General features: G+C 34.8%; 1 protein-coding gene across 2 annotated transcripts in view; it reads left to right on the top strand.

Moving 5' to 3' along the window:
• LOC118744424 overlaps window positions 1-24,403 on the top strand; it is a 27,896-nt gene extending 3,493 nt beyond the window's left edge. For both annotated transcript variants that reach the window (XM_036477437.1, XM_036477436.1), the window contains 5 exons: window positions 18,452-19,697; window positions 19,763-20,209; window positions 20,297-20,890; window positions 23,080-23,206; window positions 23,281-24,403. In XM_036477437.1, the coding sequence (XP_036333330.1) occupies window positions 18,452-19,697; window positions 19,763-20,209; window positions 20,297-20,890; window positions 23,080-23,206; window positions 23,281-23,668 (2,802 nt within the window). In that variant the 3' untranslated portion in view covers window positions 23,669-24,403. The remainder of the gene's footprint in view (window positions 1-18,451; window positions 19,698-19,762; window positions 20,210-20,296; window positions 20,891-23,079; window positions 23,207-23,280) is intronic.
• Window positions 24,404-24,938: the final 535 nt, after the last annotated feature.

The following is a 24,938-nucleotide window of genomic DNA, read 5'->3' as shown; positions in this document are numbered from 1 at the left end:
ATTCTACTGCCTGAGGGTTATAATCCCTAAGTGCGGCCGAAGGCCGCTTACGTAGAAAGGAATTCTACGCAAAAATACATTTGTTAAAAAGAACATTTTTTTTTTATAAAAACTTTTTTTTTCTATTTTTAATTAACTTTTTATTCTTTATTCAAAATCCCCCCATATCTAATTTGGCATAATTTCTTTTATTAAAAAATCCCACGGTTTCTGTTAGTTGGGTCATATTCCACTTCAAACTGCTCAGTTTGCCTAAGAAAAATCCGTTTTTCCCCCTTATTCAAACGGTTCCCTAGGTGCCTGTGGGAGGGTCCAAGGGAGGGGTTCCCCTTTTTAGAAAGCGGCGACTGTCTCCTTTCTATTGGGGGGTGTTTTGGGGGCTCCGCCCCCTCCCCCTCCGCCCCCCACCCAAAAAACGGTGTGAGTGGTACTAAACAATTCCCTTCTTTTTAGGTGACGGATTTTTTATATTCAACATGGTACTCGCTAATGATTGAGGTCCTTTTCCACATAGACGAAAAATAATACTTTTGAAGCTTGTGAAGGAAGAATGAAAAGAGATACAAGCAGAAAAACAAACACTGTATCAAGAACAAAGACAAGGAAACAGCAAAGATACGGACATTCCCTGACCTAGATAAATTTAAAGATAAAGATGGTGATGAAGATGACGATGAAGTTGAAGGTGAAGATGTAGATGTAGATATGTCTCCGTGTTCGTTTTCATATTCGCGATCTATTGCAGTTTTGTTGCTTTCTTAATGACATGTTGCAGATTCTCAACTGAAAATCTTCTGAAATGTTGCAGAAATTGTACTTGTACTTTCGAGTACTGGTACCCTCGCTATATTGAATCTATCATTCTTGTCAAATTTTTTTTAAGTCTTAATAATCAATTAAGTTTTATTTTTAATGAAACGATTTGACTTGAATTTAGTCAAATTATAAAAAATTATACTAGTTCCCTCAAAAAATTCATGGATATGAAAAATATAAGCTATAGATATATTGTAACTAGACAGGAACTAAGACGCCAGCTCAAAATTGACGGCGACAAAAGACACGTAAACTTATTTTTGCGGTAAATTATGTTTGCGGGTGTAGCAGTATACAAATTCCCCAAAGAGCTTTTGGGAAAGATACTGAAGTGACAATCCTTGGCCCGGTAAGAATCCATGTTTACGCGTCTTTTTTTGCCGTCAACTAGGTTTACGCGTCTTACTTCGCTAAAGTTCTTTTATACGTCTTTTTTCGTAAATTTTTTTTTCGCGCGACCTTTTTCGCCGTATAGTGTGTATACATTTTTGCGATAATTTTAAAATTTTTTTTATCTTTGTTTAGTTTTAAATAAAATTGCATTAAATGATGTTATGTCTTCTTATTTTAAAAACAAAATTGTAAGTATGTTCGGCTTCGATTCTTTAGAAATGTCTGGTCACCGTAGGTATAAGTGGACATACATATTTATGAATTTATATATATGTATTAGGGATGTTAGTCCCGGGATCCCGGGACCCCGGACTTTTTTAAGTCCCAAAAATACCGGGTTTAGTTGCCAAGAATCCCGAGATTTTCGGGATTTGTAATTTGCAATGGTGGCAATAATAGAATGGCTTATGTGTTATGTTATGCTATATTTCTTTTGTTTAATATTTTTTTTTAAATATGTCTAGCTAATTATACATACACATAACCCCGTGCGACTGGCAATGTATTCGCGAAGCCATGTGCCAAATATATGCAGAAAAATTGCGTTTTTAGCTTTTCTTTCTGACGTCAGCATTTTTTAAAAGGACTTTGGAAATTGAATAATATGAGTAATTCAGAAAACGGCTTAAAAATTTAGTGCAGTATACTTAGGAAAACGGTATGGGTATCAAATTAAAGAGAAAATTCTGTAGAAAAAGAGCAGATTATTTTTTTTGGTGCATAATATATTGAAAATGTCTTTAAAAAAATATATGTTAAGGACTGATATAAACTCGTCAACGTCCTCGAATATAGTCCTTCTCACTTTATTAGCTTAAAAAAGTAAAATTGATTAAAAAGGGTTTTCAATACCTGTTAGTCCTTGTGAACCCGAAAAATTTAAATTTTTTTAAATCCTACAAAATTGTCTCTTTCATTTGGTACCGATTTTTATTCTACGTTGCACTGAATTTTTTAAATAGTTTTTAAAAATTTGTGATATCTTTGAAATTATAAAGTTCTAGTAAAAAAAAATCTAAAACTAAACACGCAGTTTTAGTATATTTGGCCCATAGTGTCGCTGGTGTGTTTTGAAATTTTTTTGTTTCAAACTGTTTCAATCTTTTTACTCAGAATTTTTAGAAAAATTTTAGGTATGCAAAAATTTAAGTATAGCCCATTAAAGTACAGGATTTTTAATAATTTTTTTGCTGGAGGTAATAATAATGAATATCTAAATCCCGGGACTAATCCCGGGATCCCGGGGTTGTGTGAACGATGTCCCGAAAATCCCGGGATCGCAAAAATCGAAAAAATTAACATTCCTAATATGTATGCATTTACATATTTGGCTGTGTGTTTTGTTTAGTTTGTTTGAATCGAGTGAATCATAGCGTGAATGTCACTTTAAAAAATATGTACTTATGTAAATACTTAATGTAAGTATGTACCCATATGTATTAATCTGTGTTAAGGTCCTTGCATTGTTGCAGTTGTGATGACTAAGTATTTGGGTTTTCTAGGCCGTTTCAAAAAAAAAAGGCTACAAAGAATGCAAATACTTGTACGAGTACTTGTTTCAGTTCAAATATTTTAATTGTTCTAAAATTACTGTTTTCCGCCTTTTCTGGGTCACCAGTAGAGAATAGTAATCGTTACTATTATAATAATACGAGGTGAACAGTTAATCCACTGAAGCGAATCATCAATGTCGTTACGTAAGATTTGACATAAATTATAGTGACATATTTGTTAATTTATGCTCAATATTTGATGCAATAACTACGGTGGCCATTCGTCCTTTATTTCACCTCCCTGCTCTTTATAAATTTTTACTAAATAAAGGACACCATAGATAATATCAATAGTACAGATATTTCTTATCAAATCTAATGTAAACATCCGCCAGCCTGTTACAAACGAAATTTAAAAGGTTTTCTTTAATCAGTAACCTTTGGACAAAAAAATCACAGCATTTTTAAGGAAATATATTCTGATCAAAGTTCGCAATTTATGGAAATAATGAAACCTTTTTTTGATTTTTAAGTTTGAAATAGATGTGTATTAGGGTGCCATTGAATTTTTATTTTATTTTTTGAAATTTCAAGACCCTACCCCCTAATTTTATTTGTTTTTTGAGAAATATTATTGCGTATTTTTATAGATTTTTTAAAGGTCATTTAGATTTATGAATTTTTGAATGACTCTTTTTGATTCGATTTCAAAGATCGAATATGGTGTGAGACGAGGATATATAGGCCTTTAAGACAGTATATAATAATCTATTGTCGCACTTGGCTTGATGGGATTTTTTTTCGGGTAAAATAAAAACCCCATATTTCTCTTATTTTTTTTTTTTTATATTTTGACCATCGACAATTTCTACAGTTTCAAAATACGTAGTACTATCCAAAATTAAATCTATTTTTAAATAAACTGATAGCTCACTTATTGCAGCCGCATAAATGTTGTGGAAGTTAGGCGCCTTTTCTTAAATACGGCCTTGAACTTATATATGTTTATTTAACGGACTTTCAGATTTTTTGAGCAGTGTGACTAAGGTATTTATCGATATTTATTCAAAATTGATATGTATAATCGCTCTTTAGCAAAGAAGTGGTTTTTCAAGAAATTTTAGGAAAATGGGGGTTGGCACCCCCGACTTACATACATGATATATGCGTATCTCAAAAACTACTTCACCGATCTCGACCAAATTTGGTATACACATTGTGCTTAGCCTCCTTAAGTACCGACTTGAATATTTGTATGCTTAATAGAGCTAAAATTGTTTGAAAAGTAAACAAATACTTATTTGCTCACGTTTGCTTAGCTTTCTGTTTTATAATTTTGGATGAAAGAGATTAGTATGCGGGATTTCGATTTTACATGATCAGGAAAAAAATACATACGAAAAATTTCACGCAAAACGCTGACGATAAACGCACCACTATGATTTATATTTCGAAGTATACTTTATTTTTTCGGTCAACTTTAATAGTGGTTTGTGATCTTTATTGTTTCAGATAAAACATAATCGTTATTTTGGATTTTGATTTTTTACATTATTTTTAACCGTTATGATGGATCTTTTATGATTTAAGCTGAAAAAACTGTTATAATATCGCTCATTTACTTCAATAGTGTCATAACTCAAGAAAGCTAACCTTTAAAAAACCGGCTTTAAAGTTTTGAATTTATATACTCCTATAGAAAAAAATTTATACATATTTTGTTCTAGTGAGATACTGGTAATCGATACAGCTATGAACATTTTACACAACATAGAAACAGAGGTAGGGGTAATTTCTACATACTCTATTAAGATTTTATATTTTTTGGATTATGACACTATTGAAATAAATGAGCGATATGATTGGAAAAATTAAAATCATATTTTTGCATATTTTGCGAAAATGCCTATTTTTGTATATTTATTGAGTATATTTTAGTGTATTTTACAATAAATGCATGTGGTTTGTGCATATTTTTGCCTTGTATGATTTCCAACCACTTAAACCAACCACTTTATTTACATAATATTGCAACTGTCTGCTTGATTACAAACTAATTTTATATATAAATATGTCTTGTATTTTGAAATGATTTGTTTTCGTTCCTTTCTTGTAAAAATACATGTGGTATTTGTTTTTGTTCCAGCAATAAAATATTTTTAATTGCATATTTTACTTGTTTATAGCGTATATTTTTGAGTGTATATTATATGTGCATATTTTTGATTTTTTAGTACATGAGATTCCGAGCCCTACTCATAACATTTTGAGAGCGACTCTTCTTGTATGTAAATAAGTGTGTTTCAAGTTGGCAACGAGCTTAGTTGTGTGACAATACGTATACGCCCTGTTGTCCTTTGCAAACGCAAAGCAGTTAAGCAAAAACATATACATAGGGACACGATATCGAACGGAAAGTATCGATATGGTAAGCTCGGCCAAACACTAACATATTGTGTAAACGCCAATCTATTATTATTTTTACACGTAGAGATGTTGACTTAAAATACCGAGGCCGTGGGTTCAAATCCCGCTACAGGCTAAATTGTACGACTCGACATCATTGGAATTGTCTAATGTCGTGCTGAAATAAGTAAACGACGAAAAGCGTCGGAAACTATACAGTGCTGCCAAGTTTTTCCGTTTTAATACACTAGTCGAGTGGAAATTTTAGGCAATGACGTGAAAATATCGATATGATTCGACCCTCGAAAAACGACTTGCATTCGACACGACTCTCGCAATCAGGGTCATTATCTTATTAATTTGAGTTTTAGACATTCGATACGATACTAGGGTACCATCGAGTAAAAAATGTCGGTATAGAATGCCAAAAGTGTCGATATGGTATCGTATCGTATCGAAATGCGTGTCCCTGCATATACATATGTACTAGGGCATTCACTCCCGAAGCATTTTAACAATCCCGGGATTTCGGGATGTAAAAATTCTAAGCCCGGAATCCCGAAATTTTTTTTTTTTTGCATTTTACAAACCACACAGATTCATTGCCACCACATTTGGTCTTAGGGGAGCATAATGCCCCTTAGTAAAAGAGTTTGCAATTTGAGGTTTAAAAATTTTTTATTCTAAAATATCTATCAGAAATCCTTTTCCAAAAAGGGGCAACAAAGTAAAATAAAGAAAAACTCTGCCACACTGTAAAAACTTGTTGTGTTTTCAATTGCTACCAGATTTTTCGTTACTACACAGTTCTTGGACAAAATATTTGAACAAGCACAGTTGTTCAGGCTGGCCCTGAACTTCACTTTCAAGGGCAAATGGCTCAAGTTCACTTTGAATCCAAATTTTGGTGTACTGTATTTCTCGTGTTTCATGTCAAATGAATTCTTTTTCTCGTTTTCAACATCTCTTTCAATCTTTAAATGGATCAGCAAAAACCTCGGGATCCCGGAGCTGTATGTACCTACACATTTCTGTGAAAATTTCACAAAACAACTTCTTTCAAAATTATAAATTTTTCAGGAGAGCATATGAAATGCTTTCCACAACATTCATAAATTTCTTAAATGAAGGAAAAATGTTTGTTAAAACTGGACACATAAATAAACACGATTTTTTCAATAATTTTTATTTAAATAGCATACTTTTTTTAAATAAATAGAAAATATTTAAATAAGCCCTTTTTTCAAATGCTTTTTCTAGCCAAAAAAAAAAATCATCTTATCCCATACAATTTGTTTTGTCAAATTGAGTTTGAGTAAAATAATAAATAGTTTTTCTGCATTTGGTCAAAACAAGTTAATTTCAAAAAGCAACAAAATATGCATTTGGCAAAACAACTTCAATCGAAAGAGGTTGTTTTGTCAAATGCAAATCGTAGAAATTGCACAGACAATAAATAGAGCCAAGTTCATTTGCTTTAATTTTTGCGTTTGAAATTTGTTTAAACTCCAACTTATTCGAAGGAAAATCTTTTGTCAAATACAATTTCTAAAAAGTAAAAAAGAAGGTCATTATAAGAATTCTATAACTCTTATATTAAATGTCATATATATAAATATGGCGGTAAGACAGAAATTCGCGCATTGAACCGTGTATATGATAAAAATCTTGGAAAATTGTCTTATCTCTAGAGATAAGATACATACATAAGTATATCTGTGAAAATTTGACAAAACAACTTAAGTCTATTATATTAGGGAGGTCCGAAATAAGTAAAGTCAGAATTTTAATGCTCTCACCCCCTAAGATATTTATATACCAAAAAAAAAATACCCCTGTTTCCTTTTATTTTGAAATAAAAAAACCTTTATAGGTCGCTCAAAGTGCTCAAAGTTTTCCATGTATACCGCAGAAATGGTATGGAATTCTTGAAAATCAATATTTTTCAATCGGAAAACTCTGGTTCCTATCAGGGGACTTCCAATAACTATACCCAATTGTTTATTTAACCATTTTTCAATAATTACGATTTTTATTTATCCCCGCATTATATTTTCTGGTATTTTCTGTGGGTTTCGGCGGACCTATAAAAAATAGTTACTATGGTAAAATGGTTAAATAAATAATTGAGTATTATTATTGGGAATCTCCTGATGAGAAACAGAATCTTCTGAGCGAAAATATTGATTTTCAGGAATTCCATACCATTATACGAAAAGTCGTTTTTTCCGATATAAAATACATGAAAAACTTTGAGCGCTTTGAGCGACCTCTAAATATTTTTTGATTTCAAAATAAAAAATAGAGATACGTTTTTTCGGTATAGAGTAATCCTAGGGGGGTCAGAGCAAAAAAATTCCGACTTAACTTTTTCCCCACATGCATTTTTGGACCACCCTAATGTATATATATATATATGTACATATTTGTATACTGTGTTTAAACAAACAGCAGTTATACTTTCGATGGAAATCCATTGTATCAACTAGAGCATAGCAAAAATATTTAGAGAACAAAACAGATGTTCTTGAACTATTACAGCTTCCTGCATACTATAAATACACACATTTAAATATTTATGTATAAATTTGAATGTATTCAGAAAGAAATGTATGTAGAAATGTATAAAAATATATGTATATGTATGTATGTAAATTTGTATTCAGATAATTAAATATGTGTTAAAATGAGCATACATATGTATGTCCCTTTTTCAGCATTCCATGTATTTTCTCCTGACAGCCGGTTTAACACCTCACACAACGGACATGCAATTGTCCAAGTTCACTGTGCACTGTGTGTTGCTATTTTATCGCCGTGCATTTTCTCTCAAGTGCCACAAATTGCATTTGATTCCTGCGCATGCTCAACACTTCGTTCTCTATTCATCCACTTGAACCTTTCAGATTTCTTATTGTCATTGCTATTTGGCCTCTTCTTTGTGCAATTTCTTTACATTTAAGTCCATTGACATTCCGGTGTTCTGTTGCGTACGAAATGTGTTCAAAACACAGCAATTACTTTACTATCTCCGAATAATAACGAACGCGTCTTGACCTTTACGGTGTCATGAAGCTATTCGAACTAAATATTTTAGGGCAACGATTCACATACACACTTATGTATATAGGAACATATGTACATACATATATACATATGAATTTATATGTATATTTGCCTACCAATTCAAACTACATATGCACAAATTAGAATTCTAGTGTGGGTGGTGTGCAAAGTTAAGTTCAGGGTTAATGTGTTCAAAGGGGTCAGTTGGCATTACCATCTTAGTTGAAAGTCATCAACTAATAGTGTGTAGAAATATAAATTCATACGTCTTCAATACAATGTCATATAATCAAAGAGCTTAGCTTGTGCATTAAATATATACTAGTGAATCCGTATGGCGTTAAAACGCCCAAACTTGAAATTCAAAAACGTAAAAAAATATTCCAAACGTTAGTCAGAGTACATATAAGCGATCTAAGCCCGTGCAGCCATTTCTGAGTGAAGAGAGGTCTCTCATAGTTCAGGTATTTAGTTTCAACAAATTTCAAATCACCTTACACCGATAAAAAAAGATCTTAATTAAACAAAATAACACTACACGCTAAGGTATTTAATTTGACCTGCCATTCGAAAGAATGATGCACATTTAATGACTATCACATAAAATGCCTTCTCGTATAATATACGCAACCTTGTATAAGGGCATGGTTTTGCCTTCTTTTCCTTGTCTAGTTCAGGCATTTCATAATGTTGGCGTTTTAAGCAACCATCTGATTTTCAGGGCAACCATATCCCCTGTCAAAGCTTCAAAGGACAGAGAAAGTTCCTTTTTTGCCTTAAACGAGTGTGTCATTTTGAGAAACGAACACAAAATTTTCTCACCGTTTGCCTTTATTTTATAATCGAACACGAAAAGAGAAAGGGGCAATCAAAAGTCGACACGTTTTGGTAGAAACCAAATCACCCTTAGTTAATCGAGAAGGTGGTAGCCTAATCAAATATATTTTCATACCAAAGCTTTCATTCCGATTAACATCCATCAATTTCTTCCGATTAACATCCATATCTTAATATTTCATAAAACTTGTATATAAGTTAACTAAATTCAACTTTTCAAACAGGTGGGTAGCCTTCTTAAATCAATTTCATCTGACATTGTAATATACTTGTTAAATTTGATTATTAAAACACGTGGCAACCCTCCTTAATAAAGGTAAGAAATAAAGAGTTTTTAAACATAATTCATTCAACTTATTGAATAATTTTAATGCTATTTTTTAACAACGTGGCAACCATCTTCAAACTTTCCAATTGTTCAAACTATAGATTTCTTAACATTCGTTCGTTTGACTTCCGTATTTTTATAATTCATATAATTTTTGTATTAGTTAATTAAATGAGACATTTTTAACAGATGGCAGCCTTCTTTAAAAGTATTTTCAAACTAAAACCTTGTTAACAGGGTCTGGCATTGCGATACATATTTTTTAATTAACTGATGAATTAAGTTGAATTTGATTTTTTAAACAAGTGGCAACCCCGATAATTAAATCTCAGAAACAAAGATAATCCCCCTTCTTTTGATACCCATATTTTTATAATTTATTGAACTTAGCAAATAATTTGAATCTAATTTTTAAACTAAAGATTTCTTAACACTCTTTCGTTTGACAACCATATTGTGATATTTCATATAACTTGTGTGTAAGTTAACTAAATTCGACATCTGAAGCAGGTGGCAACACTTTTCAAAATATTTTCAAACAACTATCTTCTGAAAGTCCTTTTGTTTGGCACCCATATCGTGATATATATTTTTCTTATCCAATTCCCTTATTTAAAATTTAATTGTTTTTTTTAACAAGTGACAACCCTCCTATAGTTAAGAAACAAAGCTTTTCAAAACCATTTCGATTGTAGTAACTGATTTGGTTTTTTAAATAATTTGAATATGATTTTTTAAAGGGTGGCAACTCTTTTCAAAAACGTGAAATCTTACTGCACATCTGCAGTCCAAGACGTTTAATTTGACGCCGAATTTTGGCAAATCGAACGATCGCATCGGATATGAGGGCATTGGAAATTAATTTTGAAGTCAATATGTATTTGCAAAAAATAGTCGGACAGTTACGTTGCAGAAAACGACTGTTACGTTACCTGTACGATATACGTGTAGCGATATGATTATAATTAGGTTTTTAAATGGCTTTTAGTGTGTTTTAGGTCGTTTCCGAAGTAATTTTCTGTGTAGAACCCGATCTCGATATTAAAACTGCGCCAAGATGTTGAGTTTTTTTTTTGCGGTTAAATACACGAAAAACGGCTTTAATGACTTCTTTTGTTTGCTAATATCCTGCTTAACTAATATTTCTTTACAGGCATTCTTTCAATGTACCTACGGGGCATAGTTCAACAATATTCCTAGACCGAATCGTGCAGATAGACGCAACACTTTCTGTGACACTTGATTCCAGTGAACCCTCTTTCTTAAGCATAAATCATAATAACCATGATAAAAACATAGCAAGGTATAACCGTTCTCTCAATTTGTCGGCCATGATTTTTTTTTGAAGTTTGCCAACATTTTAAAATCATATAAAAGTGAAAATAAAAAATTGAAATTGTACGAAATTGTTGTTGCTTGAGATTGAAAATGAAAATGTGTGTGTGAGTTTGTGAGTAAATTTAAAAATTAAATTGTTTGGAAACGTCAAGAATTTTAAAAGTGACTCTCAGCGGTTCTACCTTACTATATTTTTATCATGATAATAACGAAGTAAAACTGGGGAACAAATATTAAATAGTTTAGCTTTACCTAACATCCGCAGAAATATAGAAGTTACGAGCAAGGATATATTTAATAAAATTTTTTCTTTTAAAGACGAAGCAGTGTGGTATTTCTAAAAGTGGTCTATGAATTAATATGAGTGCGATACTTTGATCTGTTTTTGCTATTTGTTCTTTGATGTTTGATATTTTTGTATAAAAGCCTAGCTGGTTATACAACAAACACCAAATAAATTCAGAATTCAATCTTTGTACAAAAATCCTAAAAACCGGAAATTTTCGCCAAAATTTCAAACTTTTTAACCAGAATCTTTAGAAAAAATGTTGATATGCAGTCTTGTAGCTAATTTTTTAGTTTATTTAATTCTAGTGTAATGAAGTGCAAGTTTTGAACTGCTAATATAAAAGAAAATAGTCGAAAGTCGTGAAACACCTTCAACCAAAAAAATTCTCAGAAATCAACGCGATTTTTACAAACATGAAACTTTCACTAGAATTAAATGAGCTACAAAACTGCGTACCAAAAAAAAGTTCTGATTAAAAAATTTGAAATTTTTTTTTAAATTTTCAGTTTAAATAATTTTTCTACAAAGTTTAAAATGTCAATTTATATGGTGTTTGCCGTAAAACCAGCTAGGCTTTTATAAAAAAATAAAAAAAACCCATAAAAATAAACAAAAGACAAATAGCCAAAACTGCTCAAAATTATGCACTCCTATTATTTTGTGGACAATTGTATGTGAGCACTCGAATTTATTAAAAAAAGTAAAATATAAGCATATTTGGTGGAGTTGATTTCATGAAAAACAATTTTTAACCTTCCCCCCTCTAAAAATTTCGCCTGCCGCACTCTTTCTCCTTTTTACCTCCTTCTATACGAACTGCACTTTGACCTTGACTGCTGTGTATCGTGTTGAGCAAATACAAACGGTTTATATTAAAGTTTATGGAATCTTCCTGAATGCCGTCAGTTGCTCGTATTTTATAGTTTCTTTTTCTTTTGATGAGTTCATTTATTTATTTGTTAAGCCGCTTAGTTGTACTCGGCGGCGTTGGTTATTAAATCGATTAAACAAGTAAGGTAAATTGCACAATTTAAGTAATTGATCGAGTGCAGGAAACTATTTATTTATGGGGCGAGACTTTGTAGAAACACGCAGATATACATATCTAACTATACATACATATCGTCACCTAAAATGCAAAAAGACGTAACAAACATTATGGCTGAAGTGCAAAAAGTCGTAACTAATAAAAAATTCAACATTCACTCCTTGATTTAAATGATGGATTTTATCCCCACATGTTTTATGAAAAAAAAAAATGATTGGCCACGACTTTTTCCATTTCAGTGACTATGTTTGTTACGTCGTTTTGCATTTCAAGTGGCGATATGTATGTACAAATATTTATGCATCCAAGCACTTGTGGCAGAAATTTCTATATGAGTACAATACAGAACCGCTGGTGCAACTCACTAATTTATCCTTCTTACTTACAGCGCATGTGAGCGTAAAATTGCAATGAAAATATCAGTTTGCGTGTTTTCACGCTTTTCAATTTATTTATGTCATATAAATACCAAACTACTTCAATTAATTAAAAGCTTATTGGCTTTAAGCGCTGGTTTTACTTACATTGCAAGTGCAGGGCATAGAGAAGCAGCGCATGTGAAGCAGTAGTGTAATTATTCTCGGCATTGAGCGCATAGTCTTCCAGAATCAGCTTCTCAGTGTAATCCGTTAGTCTGTTCCAGTAACTGAAGAATGACTATGCATAGCCTAAATGAAGTCGACACTACAGTTAGTTGCTGCTTTTTGTCATAATTTTCAATGAAATGGCGGCAACTAGCTTTATAATCGACTTTGTTTCGACTATAAATATGCCCCAATGTATGTACAAGAAAGGCTTCTCAGTAATTCCTGTAAATCTTATGGTACTGGAACAGACTAATGAGGGCAATGAGAGTAGCATCTCTCTTCGAAAATGTCACTTAGGGAAAATTTAAAATTCTTCGCTGTCATGCCCTGCGAGGAGCTGCGCCGGATAATCGCTTGTATGCAAAGCCCATTAAACAGATTCGATATGTGGTAGTAGTCATTTTATAGGGAAGACAATATGTATCTGTAATTATTGTACCATTCTTGGCACGTATCTTTAATCTACTGGCCCATCGCTTCAAATAGCAAGCTTTACAGTTACGGAAAGAATGATCAATAGTTTCATCGAGCTGTAAGAAAAGTAGAACTTATATATTTGTAAAGAATGTATACAGCAGGGTGTCCAGATTGTTTAAAAAACAGCGCAATTTCTGGAAAAAAATCGCAATTTTTTTTAATAAAATTCATTTAATCGATTTAACAAATCTTTTATTTAAAAAATAAGATCTTTTTATAATATTGTTTTTAAGACCAAAAACGAATATAATACCTTCAGAGGGTAATAATAAATAACACAAACCACTATATAAGACTTTCTAACCTCATCCTAATACGAATCTTAGTTTTTGTTTAATTCATTGCGGAAAAAACGCGCTCAACAAAGCATGTGAGTGCGGCAAGGATAATTATATGAATTAACCTATATTTCCAAATATTTTATTGCCTGTTGCGGTTTTCACTCCGTAAGCAATTATCTAAAATACTTCATAGTCGGATGGAATGGTTCTGAAAAAAAGTTATTCCATGGGAAAGTTAAAAGATTTGAATATTCAGTTTCCTCTGTTTTTCTTTCCTTCAAAGTCAAATAGTGAATTGGCAGGTCCCTGAAACTCGCCCTCTTGTGATTCACACACTTTTCTGGCGACAAAATCAAAGCTTTTTATAAGCAGTGTTGCCATTTTAGCCGTTTTCCGGCTAGATTTAGCCGGTTGCGATAGCAAACAGCCGGAGAAATTTCGATTTAGCCGGCAGTCGATTTGTTAGCCGTTTTGCAGAAAAAAATTAGCCGGTTTTAGCCGATTTTGCTATTTGCCTTGTTTTCTTAAATTTCAAATATGTATATACATATGTTTCCATTTTTGACTAAGCGACCCAAAATCTGTTAGAAATGGCTACTAGCCTTATCGTGGAGAAAGTTTTCATGTTATGCAGGGTTGTATGAAATTGTGCCGATTTCGCTTATTTTTATTTTAAACGAAGAAGGGATTTTCTTCATAAAATGTTTGCTATAAATGTCTTAATTTTGAGTGTGAAGTTTAATTCGCAAACTTAGAAAATAAGAAATCGTTTCACGTTTACGAGACATCTGCCGGTCATATGACCGGTCATCTAAATGGGAGATCTGCAGTCTTGGCATCATATTTTACATCAGAATTGAAGGGATTTCTGAAAAATGTGACCAGTTCTTTTGTGTAACTGTGATTTTGCATCCCTTGTCAATATATGGCCTCGGTTGAATTTTAACTTAAGGTCGTTGTTTTACTGCCTTAAAATTGAATGGAAATTTTCATAGCGTTTTTTATGTGTATTGGTTTCTATTTGAGTGTATTGAGAATCGGTCAGTCTGAAAAGGCCTCGTACGAAAGACAATAGGTTTGTTCGTCGAAAATCCACCGAGAATTATCACTCAAAATATCAGATAGTAAGAAAAAATGCTCCCAAATTTTCTCTCATGTAGAGAAACTTGCAATTTTCTGTACGAACGCAAATTGGCAAGATTTTCTGCCAGCTAGTGTCCACGGTTGCATTTCAAACAAAAGAAATTTGTATAGAATTTTTAAAATTCTTTCAGAGGGGTAAAAAAACAGGATCTACGTGTATATATCTTGTCAGTCCGATTTTCTTCAACATTTCTTTGTCGGGTTTACTATATCGACTCTGGTTGAGATTGCATTCCGATTAAGAATACAGTTTTTTTTTGCCGAGTACCTTTCAAATCTTTGGAATTAACTAAATTAATTAAGTAAACAAGTATTAACTTACATTTTTCATTTTAAAATCGCTCTGGTTGTAAATTTTTAAATTTAACGAACTTCTTTATTCAAATTATCGTCGACAAAAAATCCAACCATGTGCCACAATCATATGTTTTTCCTAATTGCAAATTTTTGCTGGCAAAATTTTTTCCGGCTCGAATTTGTAACTTCTCTCCCAGAAATAGTACTCGTGATTTATTTAAATAAAACATGTGAAATTTAGTTGAAACATTTTAGCCGTTTTTAGCCGGTTTTATTTGCCAATTTAGCCGGTTCGTCCAAATAGTTCTAGCAACACTGTTTATAAGTACTTAATTGACTAGGTAATCGTTTCAAAAGTTCTTCGATTAGGGTGATTAACATTTTTTGACAGTTTTTAATATGCTTCTTACGTCAAGTTTATCACGCAGTTCATTAGCCTATTCTGTAAAATTATCGTGGAAGCTTGTGTATTTTTATAATTGGAAAAAATTTATTTGAAGGGAAAAAATTGCCAAAAATCGCCAATGGCGCGAAATCGCCAAATCTGGACACTCTGGGACACAGAGAAAAATATGACATATAGAAACGATATGAAACGTTTCTTGGCTAAGGGGGAAAACAGACCAAAAATCGAAGAAAATTCTATAGGGATTCTTTAAGCTTTCTGCAGGAAATTTAATTAATTTGAAAGTAATTTATAACCTACTTTATTTTCAGTGATAACTTATTAAATTTTTTTTTGCCGGCCGCTGTGGTGTAGTGGTAAGCAGTGCGGGTTCCACTCCGCAGCACCTGGGTTCAAGCCCTGGTCAAAGCAACACCGCACAGAAATTTAGAAAAAAGGTTTTTTCTTAACAGCGGTCGCCCCTCGGCAGGCAATGAAAAACATCCGAGTGCATTTCTGCCATCAAAAACAGCTTCTCATAAAAATACAATCCACGTTCGGAGTCGGCGTAAAAATGTAGGTCCCTCCAGTTTGTGTGAAAACATCAAGGCACACGCCACAAATCGGAGGAGAAGCTCGGCCAAACACCAACATATGTGTAAGCGCCAATCTATTATTATTATTATTTAACTAATTAAAATTCTCATTTTTTTCTCTGCAACGAATTCATTTATTTAACGTGGCGATGTCCTAGGTCCTATGTCCTAGTCAATTGCCTTTCGCTGCATATATTTTCCACTCCTTTAAAAAGAATTTGGCTTAAACAACTTCAAAGTATGTATGGTTCGTTTGAATGCGCTTTCGTTCTGCACTTCGCAGATGCTTTTTCACATTTCCAAGACACTAATTGTTACTTTGAGAAAAAGGAGTATCAAAATTCGAAACATATACTCAATGCATTAGTTTTTAAGTAGTCTTTCAATTAGTTGATTTGAAAAAAATCACTTGCTTCCGTCAGGGCTGCCATTCAGAGTAGGTCCCGGGTTCGAGAGCATGCCAGCGCAATTTTTTCATATTTTTTTCTATTTTAAGCTTTTAATGCAGTAATCTTAAAAACTTTTAGTTTTATTAAAAGGATCTTCTGTCTGAAAATAAGATGAATATCTTCTTAACAAAAACCCATGTGATATCTTATTAATTTTATTCAATTTTATTAGCTATGTGTATATTCAGAGGTGTGGAAATAGGTGTGAATGTTTAATTTTCGGCTTTAAGACCGACAAAGATATGGAGTATTTCGATCCTCATTTCGCGGGTCTTTTAAATGATTTCTCAGATATTAGTTACCAGGCTAAAGTCACACTGATAGGACATAGTTGGCGCATACTATATAGTGCTTCTGCTAGTTTTGATTATTTAATTTTTGTGTGGATTTTTTTTTTTTAATTTTGTGTTTATATTATAGAATGACTATACAAAATTAGATAATAAAAAAATAAATAGTCAACGTCGCCAAAATGTGGGTATCGTGTAGATATCATAAGCACTATATGAGGGTCCACAAGACCCACAAGAGCGTTGGTTGTGTAAAGCATACGTTTATTTTAGTGAGATGGATGTTTTTAAAGTTAGGTATTGAGATGCGTCGTTTCAAATATTTATTCATTCATTCAATCCTAAATAATACTAGAAGAAAAAGCATAAATGAACACGATACACAGTGTTTCGACTATATGGAGGCAGATAGAAAAAAGTCATGGTGACAGTTGATAAAAAAAAAACCGGTTGGACTTAGGGAGGGAAAAGTAAAAGTCACAAATAGCACATTTCACATTATTTACTCACCCCCGTTCTTCACGAACGATACAATTCCAAAGAAATATGGGAATCGGCGCGATACCATTAAAGAAAATGTTTCTTTTTCAACTGTAATCAATTACTTAAATATCGTGGAATATTTAGGTGAAGGTATTTGTCATTTATTTGGTACTTTCCTATTTTCTTACCAACAAATTTACTTTGAAATTTAGATGCTAAAAATTATTAGTAAAAAAAAATTGTGAGTACCGGTCCGTCAGGTCTGGAAATTAGACAAATGTTTCTTAATTTTTTATTTTCAGCTTCTTTTTGCATACTTTCGCGAAAAGAATTTTTCGAACAATGAAAAAATCTCACCAAACATTGGGAAAAAAGCGAGTATTTATACCTAAGTCATTTTATAGTATAACCTTTGTTTTCTGAGAGTGAAAAGCAGGAAAACAATTAACCAGAATTCCATCACATTTAACGACTGGGAACACATTTTTTGTGAGTTTTGGACGTTATAGTGATACAATCTTCCCCATATTTTATATTAAGGTTTTCCTAATAAAAGAGAGAGCACAAACTAAATTTCATCGAAATCGGATGAAATTTAATATTTCCGCCCATAAGAGTAGAAGGCGTTGCAATTATGCCATCTTTACCAAATTTCATAATTCCCTATTTCTAAGGCAAACTAGAGCACATATCAAATTTCAGTGAAATTGGTACAGGTTTACTATTATTTCCACCTGCCTCCATATAGTCGAAACACTGTGCGGTATGTTCCACATAAGTCAAACCCAAAGGTTTTCGGAAAAAGTTTTAAAGGACGGAAAAATTTTTCATACATACATACAACATCAAGACGCAAATTACGCATCGGGGCGCAAAATATTATTATTATAATTATTCATTCTACTGAAGAAATTCGTATTAATCTTAGTTTTAGACTAAGGTCATAGTATTTGTCTGTTTCATTATCTTTGTCTTTGTCTCTCCCTTCCTCCCGCTCACTCATTATTTCTCATTCCCAGTGGCAAAAAACAATTTACGCAAACGACTCCGAAGTATCCTAAGAAGTTGAGCCTTCGCAGATTCTAAGGGTACATTTAGGTTGGAGCTATGATAAGATATAAGCTAAGCTTACATAGGTACATAGTTAAGCGACGAAAACGGTAAATAGGCATCTCTTGTAAGCTCTTATCGTTTGTCTCTGATCGTATTTCCGCTCCACTATAAAATCTTATCCGCCATACCCATTTAACATTTTCTTCACTCAGCTTAGGTAGAATTAACTTAGCACTTAAAGTCACATCAAAATAAACGCAACATAATGTACACCTTAATAGTAATTATTACTGTACAACTGAATTTATTTACATTCTTCTTTTTAAATTAAATTTAGGAACGATATTAATTTGATTATTAACTCTTTGGATCTTTTTCTTCAATATATCATTCCAGAATTCACGGGGACCGTTTCACTGCACGAGTGAACCGCACCCAACTGGTGGAGTCCAGCACCAGTCGGGAGGGTTCATTCGCTCATCCACGGACAGTGTTGGTGAACCTGGCGTTTACATCACCGATCAGCATAATCATCACGCCGCCACCGATATACCACCATCGCCGCCACCATCTCTCGTCGGCGATTCGTGTGAACTACCGACTGCTGTTGCTTGCTCTCAGCCCGCCCCACAATCATTGCTTACCGAGTGTCAACAGTCAACTGGCTCGCTCTTCTCAGTTGTCTCGGCGCCACCGGTGCCGCTTGCAGAGCTCGACGTTAAGCAAGTGGATTCACTCAATAGCGGTGGACTTGCCAAAGTCATGGGCATCGGCGGAGGGCTTGGACTGCAAGCGGGTGTCGGGTTGGGCTTCTCAACAATGGGCGGTAGTGCGCAAAACGCATATTCTACCACGTCAATGGACGCAGCCACCGCCGCCACGGTATTGGCTGCGGGTGCAGCAATCAGCTGCACAATGGATGGCACGGCCACCATCGCTGGCACCACCACCCATGGAATACAACGCCGCCCGGCCACGTTGCCAATTAATACGCCCTACTGTCCGGCTCCGACTAGTCGCACTTTACACGCCAGCCTCTTGGAACATCAAATCACCGAAATTGAAGAGGAGGACAATGAAAATCTGTTGACTGTCTCCAGTATTACAGCGCGGCCTCTAATCGCCAAATCGCGTGAGATACGTTCGAACCGTCAACTACAGTTGATCGAACAAGCCGCGAAACGTGGGGGTAAACAGCCAAGACGCGCTAATGCGTCTGCACGCGCCGCCGACGGCAGTGGCGCCGATACGGATCAGTGCGTTGCGGGCAAGCGCACAACCTCTGCTTCTTCACGTTCCTCTGTTAATGCCGATCCACCAGATGGAGGATACGGCTGGTTAATTGTTTTTGGTGCTTTTTCTGTACAATTTTGGGTTGCCGGATTGGTCAAATCCTATGGTGTACTTTATGTGGAAATTATGGAAACATTTCCGAGCTCTACGGCTACTGTGGCTTCCTGGATACCAGCCATACTTTCAGCGCTGTGTTTGGTTTTGGCGCCTGTATCCAGTGCACTTTGTCAGCGGTTTTCTTGCCGCTCAGTTGTTTTTGTAGGTGGACTCTTCTGTGCACTGGGTCTAATGTTGAGCTACTTTGCGACCAGCTTACTACATTTACTAATAACATTTGGAGTTTTGACAGGTAAGTTCGTGCGTTGAGAAAATATACCAAATTTGGGAGATTCAAAAACAACCGCTTCCTTTTAGGCATTGGTGGCGGTCTTTCCACAACGCCTGGAGTAGTTATTGTGTCACAGTACTTCGACAAACATCGCGCGCTAGCTAACGGCATCTGTGTGTCGGGCACCGCTGCAGGTAGTTTTATACTACCGGTGCTCATTAAACATTTGGCAGAGGCTTTCGGATTCCACGGAACGATATTAATTTTAGGCTGTTGCATGTTTCATGTCTGCGTCTCAGCAACACTCTATAGACCGTTAGAGGATTACAATAGCGAGCATGGCAAGTTGAACGAGGACGAAGAGGAATCGTCCAAACCGCTGAACGATATAAATCCCAGCACCACGGGTATGCTAACTAGCTCCACATATTTGGACACATGTGATGCTACGCTCAATAATAAATTCATCGAGCACCTCTTCATGGAAGAATCAAAGAATCGTCTAAACGATCTGTACTCTGGCAAAGAAAGTGGTGAGCTATAATTTATAAAAAAAAAAACTTTATAACTATTTACTTATCAACCCAAAATATCTTATACGTATGTGTTATCAAAAAAAGCAAATGAAAAACAAAACACCGCTGCACAGGAAAGTGATGACGAAGTCAAGGATGTCATTGGCGAGACCACATTCATTAAGCCAATGAAGAAAGTGCGCAGTTCGGGTATTATGCACTCCGTGGAAGATCTCAGCACAGATTCCACTTGGATGTATCGCAAAAATTCGGGCACCGATTCAAATCGTGGCAGTCGCCGACGTCGTAATGTTTTTGCCAACGATGAGATCATCTCGAAGATAAAGGCACATCTGGAAAAACCGCTCTCACCACCTGCCGTGGTAACGCGTGGACTTAGCAAAAGCATGGAGATACCAACACCAGTTAGTAATTTCACTGACCTAAACAAGCGTGGTGAACTGCATGACCTCAGCGGCGCTATAGTGACTCAACAACCAATTCGCGTTGGCGCAAGTGATGGCGAGGACGAAGATGATGACGATGAGCCACGCACTTGTTGTGAGCGCATCGAAATGTATTTGGATATAAGTTTGTTAAAGGATACTACTTTCATACTAATGTGCTTGTCGGTGACATTGATGTCGGTCGGTTGTCCCTACATGCTTTACTACCTACCAGCGCACGTTATTTCAATTGGTAATTGAAATATTTTTTAAGTTTTCGTTTTACGGTTTTTTAGCTAAGGTTTACTTTAAGAAGGAGTCATTGTATATGGAAGGTTTTAGTTCCGATAGTCTAGAGAGCTGAATAGGATGCCCGATGCATACAAATTTGGATATCCAACCTAGCCTTTAACTTATCACTTTTCGCCACCTCCGAACGGTTGAGGATTTTGCAAGTTAAATTTTTTATGATTCTTGCCGATTCTTGTTCAGATGCTTCAGTAGTAAATGGGGATTGAGAGCAGCATGCAGCCCGTGGATGCCTCCTTGTCATTTCTGAGCGAAATATTCACCCTGTTTCTTATGGCCAAAGGTGTGCTCAAAAAAATCCTGATCTGTGAATTCTGTAGACTAAAGAAATATATGACTTATTACCTCTCTAGCACCCGTTATAAACATGCTCGTTATGTTTTCCAATTTTAGCCGAGACTTGCATTGCTTTCAGCTTAGTTCTCTGGCGTACTCTTGACGTTGAGGCAGGTTTTGATTAGGTTCTGTCGCGATCTAAATTTACGTCGGGCAGAAATTTTCATGGCAGAGAAAGATCAACTCTTACACTAGTTATGCCCTTGGTTTTTTTTTTCAAAGGATACCATGGGTCTAGACGTCGGTTTTGCTGAAGCCGCCTTCGTCCGCTGATGTATTTTAATATTCGATTCGATATCGGAATTGGGTATTGCCACGGAAGCAACCACCGCGACTGGAGCAACAGAACTCTTGTGAGCACTGCCACATTTTTCCTTTTCCCCTTAATGTCCTCAAGAGTAGGTTTCTAAAGGTGAAATCTCTCTACTTCCCAAGACGCACACAATAAGATTAAGTCTACGGGTAGTCCGGAGTTGTTAGCGCTGCAAACTAACAATAGATAGAACCCAAGTTCTATCCCTGATACGCGCAACATCCAACAAAATAAAATAAAAAGATTATGTGCTGCGCCAAAGTTGTACTATTGCTGGCAGCAGGTTTTTCTGAATATTTTTTTTATAAAAGTTTGATTAATAAGTTCCTTAGCTGGTTGAACAATATTTAAAATCTTTTATGATTTTTATATTAGGTATGGATAGTACCTTAGATAGAATATAAAATATCGTTCCTCCAGTTATCATGGTCTTAATAGAACATAAATCAGTTAATCGAAAGAAAATATGTAAAAGAGTATGCGATTAAGAGGTCTATAAAAAAAGCTCCACTCTTCTCCAAGCTGAGTACTATATTTTAGTATTAAGTACATTCTGCGCAATCAGATAGATGTAAAATCAGCTGCCACCATCTGCCACCTTGGCCGTTTGAGGTCTTCAAATGTCCGTATTAGCTCAAAATCTTGATGAAATCAATTGTGTTATCTACTGTGTAAAAGCACTTGTTGATGAAATACAAATACTGGTCGAAGTAGCATTTGGAATAATAATAAAATGTTTTTGAGAATAAAGTCAATGAGTTGAAATAAATGTCATTAAAAAGTGTAGCCACCGGCGAATCGCACCGTTACCTTGGAAAAAAAACTATTAGAATTTTCAAAATTTTTTTCTAGTTTTAGCTTAGACATTTTATGAATTTTCAGTGTACCAATTTTCAGCTTAATCGGACTATCCGTTTGCAAGATATTGATTTTCTTCCGCTTTTCGTCGACTGTGCGGCGTAAATTGGTTACCACCTAAAGTCACATAATGCTTTTCATCCCAGCTTTTATCAACTTCATGCCAGCTCTTAAGAACTTCATTGCCATCCTACGATATTCAACAAATTTACAACCAGTTACACGCCTTATAATAAGGCCTTGTCCATCCTTGAGCATGCCGTATCTAAAGATCTTTTCACCGGAGCGTCGTCATCCATGCGATCAACATGTCCAAGCGAGCGCAATCGCTTGATTATATTTCTGTTGTGCCAGTGCCCTTCTCCATTCAGATGGCGACTCTCCACTCTAGGTAGACAATTCTTCGATAACTTGGGGGACCTTATCTGCGTGGAAATCAGATATCTTCTAGAATTCCTGCGAAGTTCAAAATGGTTTTAGGAGGGATTGGAAGCTGCTGAACCAACATCACAATGGGCTCTGATCCTAATTGTGTCCTATAGAAGACCGCGACAACCTAAACTACTCTTAACTATTTATTTAAATTATTTTTATTTTGGCTTTTTATCTATGCTTATCTCTTCCAGGAAACAACAAAAGCCAAGCTGGCTACCTTGTCGCCGTGAGCGCTGTGCTGGATTTATGTGGTCGTTTGGGACTTGGCTGGTTGTCAGATTTGCAACTCTTTGATCGCAAAAAGACTTATATTTTTTGGTGAGCATCGTTATCGAATTACCTGTTTATAAGTAAAAACTAATTTAATATATACTGCGACATATGGCTTTCAGTATACTCGGCGCTGGTATTGCCGTACTCACCATACCATCGGAGAATTCTCTGTATTTAATAGGTGTATCCGCTGCTATTTATGGTTTCTGTTTGGGCAGCTGGTATGTTTTGATGCCAGTATTGTTAGCTGATATCTTCGGTACGGATCGTATTAGTTCCAGCTATGGCTTGGTGCGTATGTTCCAGAGCATCGGCGCTATCTCAGTGCCACCTTTGGCAGGTTTCCTGCGAGACGTTACAGGTAGCTACGCGATTTGCTTCTATTGTATGGGCGCTTGCATGGTCTTGGGCAGCATTCCGCTGCTAGTTTCGGCGTTAATGGAAAGCCGGGACAGCGATCCATTCGAACAACCTGACGAGAGTGATGAAAACTCTACGGTATCCTAAGTGGTGATAAATGTTTCGAAGATTTTCGAAATGGATGAAATATATTCTTAATAAGTGTTTTCTGACAAATTTAAATACCTAAACCCGGAAAGATCTGTGAAATCGGAGTTTGTGGATAGTACGTAAATTATACAATTAATCGTACCCATGCTATTCGCTAGTAGCTACTCGTATTTAGCGCAGTTTTGATGTTGAAAGAGCTTCTAAATTCGTGTTGACATCTCTGTATGTGTAATTAACAAATTAACGTAGAAAAGTAGTAATAACAATAATTCCGTATGTATTTTAAATGAATACGCCCACACGTGCAATATTTTGCTGTACTAGTGATTATACATAGAATTTTAAACACTGTATACCACAGCTCTCTACCAAAGACAAATTGCATACGGCCATAGACCTTGGTATACTTGTTCCTGACTCAAATCCAGTAAAACGAATTTATTTTGGAAAATTAAAGTTTAAGTATCCACATGCAAATTTATGTAGTCACAACCCATATCTTTAGCTGAAGAATTTCCTATTTTTAACCGACTTCAAAAAAAGAAGGAAGGTCATCAATTCGTCGGAATGTTTTTTTATGTATGTTACCGCATAACTTTGGACCACGTTAACCGTTTTCTATAATTCTTTTTTTTTTAAGGAGAGGAGTTACCTCATAGATAGTCCCATTCTAATTTGGTTTAAGTCCGATCATTGGATCATGAAGAAATGAGCGATAAGCTTAAATTTTTATATGAGAACTGAAGTCGGTTTTGTTTTTTGCTTAAAAATTACTTGTGTCCTTAATGCATTCACATTTTCAGTTATAAATATTTATTAATTTGAACCACTGTTTTACCAAGAAGTAATGTGAATAACAGTTGAGCAATTGAAAATCTCTTGTAAGGTTACAATTATATATGTTTTATGTACTAAAACGGTCTTTGGCCTTAGCGTTTTTCACCTAGTGAAGATTTACCAAAAAATGAACTTAAATTTTCTGAACTAACAAACGTCATTAAGATAACTTTTATGACAAAAGAGTTTAGTTTCGGCAATTCCAATCGAAGGCTTATATTCAAACGACCTACATATCTGCAGTAAATACAAAAACTACTTTCTGATGTTAGAACCCATCTGAGACTTATGTAACTGTCGTAAGTAGCTGCAATTTAAATTTTGAAATTCAATAGTTAATTCTTCCGACTAGGTCAGGATTTTTATATAGGAATGTTATTTTTGGAAAAATTGCAGATTGATCATATTGAACATAAGCCCTCGATTTACT

Source organism: Rhagoletis pomonella, unplaced genomic scaffold (genome assembly GCF_013731165.1).
Source record: "Rhagoletis pomonella isolate Grant_MI unplaced genomic scaffold, Rhpom_1.0 Rhpom_scaffold_00008, whole genome shotgun sequence".
Taxonomy (NCBI): Eukaryota; Metazoa; Arthropoda; class Insecta; order Diptera; family Tephritidae; genus Rhagoletis; species Rhagoletis pomonella.
The sequence above is the reverse complement of the archived record's forward strand: the minus strand, read 5'-3'. Positions and strand labels throughout refer to the sequence as shown.